Here is an 11,464-nt window from a genome sequence, read left to right on the forward strand (position 1 = left end):
ATTCATGCAGCAAGTTCCCCAGGCACTTATCAGGTGCCAAGCACTCTTCTAGGTACTAGGGGTGCAGCAGTAAACCCAGTGGATTATATTCCTGCCTTCCTAGAATATATATTCCAGTCATGGACGACAAACAGACAGTAAACAAATAAGCAAATTAATCTGATAATTCCAGTGAAATCTTTGTAGAAGAAATAAAGCAATGGTGAGGAAATAGCAAGTGTTTTGGGCCAGGCGCAGTGGCTCACGCCTGTAATCCCAGCACTTTGGGAAGCTGAGGCAGGAGGATCCCTTGAGCCCGGGAGTTGGAGACCAGCCTGGGCAACAGAGAATCTCTGTCTCCATAAAAAAAATACAAAAATTAGCCAAGTGTGGTGGGAGGAGCCTGTAGTCCCAGCTACTTGGGAGGCTGAGGTGGGAGGATGAGGCAGTTCGAGGCTATGGTGAGCCATGATTGCACCCCACTGCACTCCAGCCTGGGCAACAGGGCAATAACCTGTCTCTCTCTCTCTCTTTTTTTTTGAGACGGAGTCTCACTCTGTCACCCAGGTTGAAGTACAGTGGCTTGATCTCAGCTCACTGAAACCTCTGCCTCCTGGGTTCAAGCAGTTCTGCCTCAGCCTCCTGAGTAGCCAGGGCTACAGGTGTGCACCACCATGCCTGGCTAATTTTTGTATTTTTTAGTAGAGGTGGGGTTTTGCCATGTTGGCCAGGCTGGTCTTGAACACCTGATCTCAGGTGATGTGCCCGCCTTGGCCTCCCAAAGTGCTGGGATTACAGGCATGAGCCACTGCACCAGGCTGACTTTGTCTCTTAAAAGAAAAGAGAGTGTTCTAAAGGTGAAGGGATGAGCAGAGAGGGAAGGCCTCTCTGAGAAGGTACTGATATGATTTGAGACCCAAATGGGAACAGGAGTCAGCCCTGGGAAGATGGGGGTTGGGAGGTGGGGAGAAGAATATTCTAGGCAGAAGGAAGAAAAGGGAAAAGGCCCTGTTGGGGGAACAAGCTCAGCATGTTTGAGGGACAGCAAGGCTAGCGAGCCCAGAGTGAAGTGAAGTCAGAGAGGGGCCAGGCCATAAGCACCTTGAAGTCCCCGGGAAGGGGTCTCTATTTTACTCTACATGTTATGGGCAGCCCTTGGAGGGTTTTAAGCAGAGAGATGAATTGATCTGATTTACCTCTTTGAAAAATCCATCCGGCCACTGGGTGGAGAAGGGCCTTGGAGGAGGCAGACAGGGATGCAGAGAGACCCACGAGTAGCCTCTTGCAGAGTCCAAGTGAGGGATGGATGATGCTGGATGAGAGTGAGGGTAGGAGAGGCAGACAAAGGTGATGAGATCTGGGATATGTCTTGGAGGTAGAATGGACAGATATTGCTGATGGAATGGATATTGGGGATGAGGGAAAGGGAGAGAACTTGAATGATTTCTAGGTGTTTGACCTGAGCAACCAAGTGAATGGTGGTGACATTTATTGAGATTGAGAAAATTTGGGGAGGAAAATATCTGGGGCAAGGATTGGACACGTTAAGCTTGATATTCCAGGAGGTGCTAAATAAACCTCAAATAGTAGCTCAAATACCCAAAGTGCTATAGCTTCAGCTATTCAGGAAACTGAGGCAGGAGGCCTGCTTGAGCATAAGAGTTTGAGTCCAGCCTGGGCAACATAGTGAGACCTCATCTCTAAAATAAATTTTAAAAATAAAAATACCCAAAGTGTTACACTCAAACATCAAAGAAGTCCAGAAGTAGGAGTCCAGGGCTGTTACAGCGCTCTTCAGGCACCTTCCAGCTCTTGGTTCCGCCATTCCCACTGCCCTTGTCCTCATGGTTCAATATGGCTGCCTAAATTCCGTGCATCACACTGCTAGTTCCGGGCGGCACAAAGGTGACTCAGTAGAAAAAAGGGTTTGTCCACCTGTTTCAGGAAGTCCTCCCAAAATTGTCATGCAAAATTTTGGCCTGTATCCAACTGGACAAAATGTTATCAGATGGTTTTACCTTGCTGCAAGGAGACTGAGAAATGTCTTTTTCTGCTGGACATAGTGCAACCATAAAATACAACCAGTGTTCTTTTCTTTTACTGAGGAGAAAGGGAAAAATGGATGTCAGAATAGGAAGCCAGAAGTCTCTGTCTCCATCCCCCAGAAATAATCTTTTCTACCCCTCAACTCCCAAATTAGGTTACCTATCCTCTTACAGAGAACGCAACACTTCTGATTACAGTGATTGGTTTCTACCTTCCCAAAGTCTTAAAGGGCAGGGACCCCATCTAACTCATCTCTGACTACTCAGCCCCTGAAAACCTATGTGATACTCAGGATATACTCCTGAATGAATGCAACCCTGAACCTGAATATAAAAGACATGGATAGTTATCCAGCACTTAAAGACAAACAGCCAGATTTAATCATGGCATTTTCCTGCTTCAAAACCTTCACCGGCCCTTAGGATGAAAGTCAATCTCCTAGGTTGGCATTTGAGGCCCATCACAAGTGGATCTCACAACCCCCTGCCAATGACGGACACTTAATCCAGACAGCCGGGAGTGGATATACAGATGCAGGATACAGAATCAGAGATTTGGACGCAGATTTTGGCGCTGCCACTCTTGGCTGTGAACTTGGGCAAGTCATTTCGTCTCTGTGGGCCAATTTTCTCACCTATAAAATGGGAATGGGAGCAGGATGCAGTGGCTCAAGCCTGTAATCCCAGCACTTTGGGAGGCCGAAGCAGGCAGTTCACTTGAGTTTGCGAGTTCGAGACCAGCCTGGGCAACACTGCGAAAGTCCGTCTCTAAAAAAATACAAAAATTAGCCAGGTGGGCCGGGCGCGGTGGCTCAAGCCTGTAATCCCAGCACTTTGGGAGGCCGAGACGGGCGGATCACGAGGTCGGGAGATTGAGACCATCCTGGCTAACACGGTGAAACCCCGTCTCTACTAAAAAAATACAAAAAAAAAAAAAAAAAAAACTAGCCAGGCGAGGTGGCGGGCGCCTGTAGTCCCAGCTACTCGGGAGGCTGAGGCAGGAGAATGGCGTGAACCCGGGAGGCGGAGCTTGCAGTGAGCTGAGATCCGGCCACTGCACTCCAGCCTGGGCGACAGAGCGAGACTCTGTCTCAACAACAACAACAAAAAAAAATTAGCCAGGTGTGATGGCGTGCACCTGTAGTTCCAGCTACTGGGGAGGCTGAGGTGGGATCACTTGAGCCTGGGAGGCAGACATTGCAGTGAGCTGAGAGCGTGCCACTGCACTCTAGCCTGACCTTCTCTCAAATTAAAAATAATAATAATTGGCTGGCGCAGTGGCTCGCACCTGTGATCCCAGGACTTTGGGAGGCTGAGGCAGGCAGATCACTTGAGGCCAGGAGTTCGAGACCAGCCTGGCCAATATGGCTAAACTCTGTCTCTACTAAAAACAAAAATTAGCCCAGCATGGTGGTGCATGCCTGCAATTCCAGCTACTTGGGAGGCTGAGGCTGAAGAATCGCTTGAACCTGGGAGGTGGAAGTTGCAGTGAGCTGAGATCGCACAACTGCACTCCAACCTGGGAAACAGAGCAATATTATTATTATTATTATTATTAATAATGCCTACCTTACACAGGGATTGTGAAGATTAAATGTAAGTTATATGGGTAATGCCCTTAGCACAGGGACTAACATTGCAAGTACCTAATAATTGTTAGCTATGGGGGTTACTGTTATTTTGAAGACAACAGATGATGATAGTGATGCTGATGATTAGTCTTGGCTTTCAGTTTTCCTAAATTCTTTCCTCCGATGGTGCTAGAAACATCCCCTTTCTAATTCCCCACCTTGTTTTTCTGATGGATTAATCAGGGTAGGTTAAACGCCGTAACAGACACCCCTGAAATCTCAATGACTTAACAAAAAGGTATATTTCTTGCTCATATCACAGTCCTATACAGGCAGGTCATGGGGGACAGTCAGTCAGAGACCCAGGTTCCTTCCGGCTTGTGATCCTGCCCTCCTCTAGGCTCCCTGGAGTCCTCTCTGTTCAGTCAGTGTGAAGGATTATGAGGGAGATGGGTCAGGCTGCAAGAGGTATTTCTCTTCCACCTACATCCCATTGGCCAGAATTGGTCACATGGCCCCACCTAACTATAAAGGATGCTGGGAAGTATAGCCTAATTCTGTATTGTATCAGTTAACTTTAGCAGAGAACAGATCACCCACAACTTAGGAGTTTAAAACAACCACCACCTTATTTGTTCATGATTCTGGGGTTCAGCAGTTTGGGGTGTATCAGATGGGCAGATCTTTTATTGGTCTCAACTGGGGTCACTTGTATGGCTGCTGTCATCTGGTGGGGCAGCTGGGGCTGGATGATCCAGGATGGCCTCACTCACACAGCTGGCCGTTGGTGCTGGCTGCTGGCTGGGCTTCTCTTTCACTGTGATCGTTCATCTGCAAAGACACTAGTCTGGGTATTTTCATGTAACAGTCTTAGGGCAGGAGTGGAAGTTACAAGGCCTCTTCAGGCCTAAGCTCAATATCACTTCTAGCAAATTTTATTGGTCAAAGCAACTCGCAAGTTTTACCCAGACTAGTAGGGGGACAGAGTGTTTTCTCAATGGGAGGAATGGCAAAATCAATTTGCAAAGGGCACGTCCAGGAACAAGAGAATATTACAGCCATCTTTGCAAACGGGCTACAATATGTGCCCAGGTGTGAAAGATGAGGCTTGGTGAACACACAGCAGTCTCCCACACCTTGTGAACTCCTGCTTACTCTTTTTTTTTTTTTTTTTTTTGAGACAGAGTCTTGCTCTGTTGCCCAGACTGGAGTGCAGTGGCGCAGTGGCTCAATCTCGGCTCACTGCAACTTCCGCCTCCCCGGTTCAAACGATTCCCCTGCCTCAGCCTCCTGAGTAGCTGGGACTACAGGTGCATGCCACCACAACCAGCTACTTTTTTGTTTGTTTGTATTTTTAATAGAGACGGGGTTTCACCATGTTGGCCAGGATGGTCTCTATCTCTTGACCTTGTGATCCGCCCGCCTCGGCCTCCCAAAGTGCTGGGATTACAGGCATGAGCCACTGCGCCCAGCCTTCTGCTTACTCTTTAAGATCCAGATCCAATGGAGCTTGCTTGCAGAGCCCTCTCTGGCTACCCATCTCTCTAGGCAATTCTATAATAGTCTCCCCTTGCTCTGGGCTCCTAATGTGCCCTGTGCTGCCCTCATTAGAGCATATTTTACTAAATCTTGACTGCAGCTCTTTTAGAGTAGGGAGCAGATTTCCTCCCTGTCCTGGACTCTAGCCTGCAGGAAATGTTCAGTACAATGAAATGAATGAGGGGAAAGAGAGGAATTGGAGGTTTGGATGGGAAAGAGGGAGAAAGAAAAAATTGAAATGCAGCTTTCAGTGAGTCTGCTATCCTGTCTTTTTGTCTAATCGTCCAGGGGCAGGACAGGAAGTACAGACAGAGAACGTGACAGTGGCTGAGGGCGGGGTGGCTGAGATCACCTGCCGTCTGCACCAGTATGATGGGTCCATAGTTGTCATCCAGAACCCAGCCCGGCAGACGCTCTTCTTCAATGGCACCCGTGGTGAGTGCTGGGGACCAGACTCCTGAGTCTTAAAGGAAGAGAGGACTGGGGCCCAGACTCCCATGTCCTGAAAGAGGACACACCCGAGAGTTTGGTCTCCTGGGTCTCGGAGAAGAAAGGGCTGGGGGCCTGGACTGCTGGTCCTGCAGGCAGGAGGACTTGACTAATGCTGGGTTCTCAAGGGAGTAAATAGTTGGACACCTCAGACTCATAGGTATGGCTGGAGAAATGAGGCAGAGGGCTGGACTCTAAGCTCTTGTTGGATGGGTGGGACTTGTGAGGCCAGGACTCCCGAAATTCACACCTTCCCCCTCACTCTCTCTAGCCTTGAAGGATGAGCGTTTCCAGCTTGAGGAGTTCTCCCCACGCCGGGTGCGGATCCGGCTCTCAGATGCCCGCCTGGAGGATGAGGGGGGCTATTTCTGCCAGCTCTACACAGAAGACACCCACCACCAGATTGCCACGCTCACGGTACTAGGTAACGCCCTCCCCCTTGTCGGGTGCATCCTCTCCTCCTTTCTTCTCTGCTTCTCTCTTCTCCTGAGACTTTCAGACCAAGACTATTTTTAACATCCTGGATGGGCATCTGGCTCCTGACCTCTCCCCTTTGACCCCTGCCACCTGGGACCCTGGTTCCCTCTGGTCACTGGGAAACGGCAGCTTGATTGCTTTGAACCCACGTTCGTGCCTTTTTTAACCCCTTACTTCCCTTCTTCCTGCGGCAGTGGCCCCAGAGAATCCCGTGGTGGAGGTCCGGGAGCAGGCGGTAGAGGGCGGCGAGGTGGAGCTCAGCTGCCTCGTTCCGCGGTCCCGTCCGGCCGCCACCTTGCGTTGGTACCGTGACCGCAAGGAGCTGAAAGGTAACCTGGGCCAAGTGCTGATGAGGGGTGGGGAGGAGGTGGGACTTAGGAGAGGTTATATGTGGTTATATGTGGAGAGGAGCCACAGGTTTTCACAGACACTGGACATTCAGTATGTAGCGGTCGATGTCAAGCGCAGTGGCTCACGCCTGTAGTTCTAGCACTTTGGGAGGCTGAGATGGGAGGATTGCTTGAGGTCAGGAGTTCAACCTGGCCAGCATTGTGAGACCCCGTCTCTAAGTATATATATAGATTTATGTTTATATATATAGCAATTAAATGGATAGACGAGAAAGCATGAGCGTGAAAGAGGGAAGAGCTTTGGGAGGAGGCACGTGGCCTTGGTTAGGGGAGGGGCGTAGCTTGGAGGACAAGAGGCGGGGCCTGTGGGTAAGGGGTGGAGCTTGGCAAATAGCCTGCTTTGGGTTGGCTTGGGTGGGTGGATGAAGCCGAAATCGCAGCCTGACAGTGTCTGGCCGGGGTGTGGCAGGAGTGAGCAGCAGCCAGGAAAATGGCAAGGTCTGGAGCGTGGCAAGCACAGTGCGGTTTCGTGTGGACCGTAAGGACGACGGTGGTATCATCATCTGCGAGGCGCAGAACCAGGCGCTGCCCTCCGGACACAGCAAGCAGACGCAGTACGTGCTGGATGTGCAGTGTAAGTGCCCCGCGGGCCGGGACCCAAGGGATCCCAACGCCAGCCACCCGCAACCCGGGAGGGTCCCCCTTGTCCCGCGTGATGGCTTGGAAACTATTCTCCCTTCTTACTTTTGCCTTGCAGACTCCCCCACGGCCCGGATTCATGCCTCCCAAGCTGTGGTGAGGGAGGGAGACACGCTGGTGTTGACGTGTGCTGTCACGGGAAACCCCAGGTGAGCGCTGGGGACCTGGAAGAACAGGGACCAGGGACTTGAACTGGGTCCTAAGGAGGAGAGAGCTGGGGACCTGGACTCCTGGATCCTGAGGGAGGAGGAATCTGGAGGCTCGGACTCCCCAGTACTGAAGCTGTGCAGCCTCGGACTCCTGGTTGCTGAGGATGGAATGGCGTGGGAGGGCTAATTATTATTATTATTATTACTATTATTATTATTAATTGTAGTGACGGGGTCTCCCTATGTTGCCCAGACTGGTCTGGAACTGCTGGCCCTAAGCAATCCTCCCATCTCAGCCTCCTAAAGTGCTGGGATTACAGGCATGAGCCACCATGATCAGCCTGGGCTAGAATTCCTGAGACCTCGGTGATGGGTGGAAGTAGGCCCAGGACTGTTGGTTTTCCATAAAGTAAAGAGATAGCAGGAAGCCTCTTATTTGGAGGTCCCTGCGGGATGACAGTTGCATGTCTATATTCTTGACAAGTCAGAATTGGGTGCTGGCACCTGGGTTCCTAACTTTCACTATACTTTATCCCCACCCAGGCCAAACCAGATCCGCTGGAACCGCGGGAATGAGTCTTTGCCGGAGAGGGCGGAGGCCGTGGGAGAGACGCTCACGCTTCCCGGCCTGGTATCCGCGGATAACGGCACCTACACTTGTGAGGCGTCCAATAAGCACGGCCATGCGAGGGCGCTCTACGTACTCGTGGTCTACGGTGAGGGCAGGGCTGCGGGCAGGGCTCAGGGCGGGGGCGGGGCGCCAGGTGGCGGGGGCTGAGCTTGGGCAAAGAGGCCACGTAACTCAGGGGTTCGGCAGCCAACAGAGTTCTTGTCGTTTTGGGACCAGACTGGCCCGCGGGGCTCAAATTCGGGTTGGCTGCATTCTATTGCAGATAACCGAACCTGTCTGCGCCTCAGTTAACCCATCAGGAAAGTGGAAATAAACAATAGCACCTATATAACAAGGTTGTTGTGAAGATGATGTGAGCTAAATATGTAAAGTGGTTGGAATGGGCTCTAGCACACAGCTGTTCTGTGTTTAGCTCTATGACGGTGGGGCAGAAAATTTGGAAGTAGTTGGAAACCCAGCACTTTAAATACTTGGAGCGTTTTAGACAAGGTGGGAAGGGACTTGGACCTGTTTCTTGGACTTTGTTTCTTAGTGGAGGAAGAAACTTGAGTCAAAAGAAAAGGGATGGCCGGGTGCGGTCGCTCACGCCTCTAATCCCAGTACTTTGGGAGGCCTAGGCCGGAGGATCGCTTGAGCCCAGGAGTTTAAGACCAGTCTGGGCCACATAGCGAGACCCCCGTCTCTGCAAAAGAAAACAAGAAAAAGAAAAGGAAAATGCAACATGACTCAGGGGAGGGGTAGGGCAGTGTACAAACCAACAAGCATCTGTAAAGAGACTACAAGGTGGCAGTAATTTTTGAGGGGTGTGGCACATAAAAGGGCGCGGTTAGACGTGTGCAGAATGGCTTAAAAGTTTCGCAGCGATGGGGCCAGACTGGGACCGTCCTCTGATTACCTTGCCCTGTGCCCTGTCCCTCTGGCAGACCCTGGTGCGGTGGTAGAGGCTCAGACGTCGGTTCCCTATGCCATTGTGGGCGGCATCCTGGCGCTGCTGGTGTTTCTGATCATATGTGTGCTAGTGGGCATGGTCTGGTGCTCGGTACGGCAGAAGGGTGAGTGGGGCGGGGCCTGGACTCTGCGGTTGGTTGGTTGTGGGGCTCGGAAAGAGGCGGGGCCTAGGGCCAGGGTAACGAGAGGGCGGAGCCTAGGCGCTGGATTCCAAATCCCCCTGCACCTGGGGCCAAGATGACAAAGGGAGAGGGGCTTTCGGCACAATACTCCGAAAAGGGGTAGAATTTAGAAGCTGAATAAAAAGCATAGATTTGTGGGTGGGCGCGGTGGCTCACGCTTGTAATCCCAGCACTTTGGGAGGCCAAAGTGGGTAAAGCACTTGAGAGACCAGGAGTTCGAGACCAGCCTGGGCACCATGGCGAAGCCCCTTTTCTACTAAAAATACAAAAAAGTAGGGGGAAAAAAAAGAGCATGGATTTGAATAAAGCAATTTATTTTCCTAATTGCTGAATTCGCTGGGAGCAGAGCAAGGAAATACCTCCAACAGAAGGGATAAGGGTGGCACTTTTGGTGAGCTTTTGGAGTCTTCCTAATTCTGCTGTTACCTCTTTCTCTGCCTCTCCCTGTGTGTTTGGTTCGGTTTCTCCCTCTTCCTTCGTCTGGCATCTGCCTTGTCTGTCTCCCTCTTCCCCTATATTTCTGTCCAACTCCTGGGTCCACAAATATGTCCTCCCTGCCCTGGGGGTCTGTCACCCCCTCAGGTTCCTATCTGACCCACGAAGCCAGTGGCTTGGATGAACAGGGAGAAGCAAGAGAAGCCTTCCTCAACGGCAGCGACGGACACAAGAGGAAAGAGGAATTCTTCATCTGACCCTATCCCCCCCACTGCCAGCTGCAAGGAACCAGCAAAGACATTTACCAGAGTCTGGGATGGTGGGCTTCTCCCCCCACCACTAACACCTCAGACACTTGGGCAGGGATGGGGGTGTTGGATGCCTGGTCTCTGCAAGGGCCAGAAGTGAGGGCCCAGAGGTCTGGGTCCCCCAGAGGGCAGGGGCCAAAGGTCCAGATCCCCCAAGTCCAGGGAGGGCAGTAGGGATTGGGTTGGGGGAAGATAACTGGGGGAAGGCCAGGGCCCCTAGGCTACAAAACCAGGTCTTGTGGGGAGGGGGTCAGTTTCTGGGAAGGGTGGGGTGGGCAGGGAAGGGGAACACAGATTTCTTTGGGGGTCCTAGACCCCATGCCAGCCATTGTAAGAGTTCCACAGAGCTCTGGGCACCTCTTTGCAAAGCCATGTTTGCACGGTGGGGGGATGGGTGGGGGGAGGGCGTGGAAATAGGGATTCTGTGTCTTTGTGTCATGACTTTGATGGGGGCAGTGAGGGAGACAGCCCCAACCTTTTTCTCCAATCCCCCTTCCCCAGGTTCCTGGGCTCCCCTTCTCTCTACCTTCTCCCCCAACGTCTGTCCCATCCATATTTGTCTCTCTGTCCACCCACTCCTGGGGGGGCCTTCCCCATCTCTCCTCCAGGCCCCCCGGGGAGGGGGAAAGGAGTTTGGGGAGGATTCGTGGTCTTTATGGTTTTATATATAATATATTAAAAAATCAAAAGTCTGTATGAAAAATATCAGATTGCACCCCCCTCTCCCCATTCCTGGCTTTTGCCCCCTTTTTCTTGTTAAAAAAACAAAAAACAAAAAAACAAAAAACCACACACACATTTTGTACGGGGCGGGGAGGGGAATGGGGAGGGGGTTTGGCAATCTCACTAACCACCATTAAACTGAGGAGAGAACAAGTGTTTGGGGTGGCCGTGTGTCTGTCCTGCTGTTGTACCATTGGGAGGAGAACTAAGGGAGAGGGGAGGGGGGAGTGTGATGGTTGCTGGTGGACAGTATAGGCCAGGAGAAGGTCCTGACCTCATTGAGGGTATCTCGACCTCCCAAGAAACCTGGGTTTGGCCACTTCTTCAGCCAAATAGTCATGGAGTCTTGTCTTTTTGATAGCAACTGAGCTACCCCATTCCATGGCCCGGACCCTTACCCTGGCTTCCCCATACCCCAGACATTAGTCTCCAAGGGAACTTTGAATTAAAGTTAAGCTCTCAAAACCTTTGCCTAGCTCCCTATCACCTCTAGACCAAGTCAAAGCTCTTTAGTCTGGCATCCCAGGCCTCTCATTCATTCATGTACCTTTTAGATGTATTATTCTAACTTTAAAAAATAACCTCTTACAACGTGCCAGGTGCTGCTCAAAGTTCTAGAGTCCATGGTGAATAAAACAGGCAAATGTTAGGTGTTAAAGACAGCTCTGTACTACTCTGAAATCTGATCCTGCTCTAAGCACTGAGAACCCAAAATGAAAAAGGGCGACTGCATTCTTACCCTCATGAAGCTTTCATGAGGAAAACACTTAGAACAAGGAAGCAAAGAAAGTTCAGATTGTGATAGGAACTATTAATATACATGCAGAGTATGGTAATGTGGTATGCCATTGTCATTATGGAAAACTTCAAACCCACAGGAGTAGATGGGGCAATAAAGTCCCATGTACTTTTTTTGTTTGTGTGAGATGAAGTCTCACT

General features: G+C 51.0%; 1 protein-coding gene across 1 annotated transcript; it reads left to right on the plus strand.

Moving 5' to 3' along the window:
- Nucleotides 1-5,412: 5,412 nt before the first annotated feature.
- On the plus strand, nt 5,413-10,085 carry CADM4 (cell adhesion molecule 4; the record flags this gene model as incomplete). Its single annotated transcript, XM_025365912.1, has 8 exons — nt 5,413-5,569; nt 5,895-6,047; nt 6,295-6,429; nt 6,920-7,084; nt 7,208-7,298; nt 7,842-8,014; nt 8,853-8,981; nt 9,642-10,085. Coding segments are annotated over 8 exons (1,113 nt in total), but the record flags the coding sequence as incomplete, so codon positions are not given.
- Nucleotides 10,086-11,464: the final 1,379 nt, after the last annotated feature.

This window comes from Theropithecus gelada, chromosome 19 (assembly GCF_003255815.1).
Source record: "Theropithecus gelada isolate Dixy chromosome 19, Tgel_1.0, whole genome shotgun sequence".
Lineage (NCBI taxonomy): Eukaryota > Metazoa > Chordata > Mammalia > Primates > Cercopithecidae > Theropithecus > Theropithecus gelada.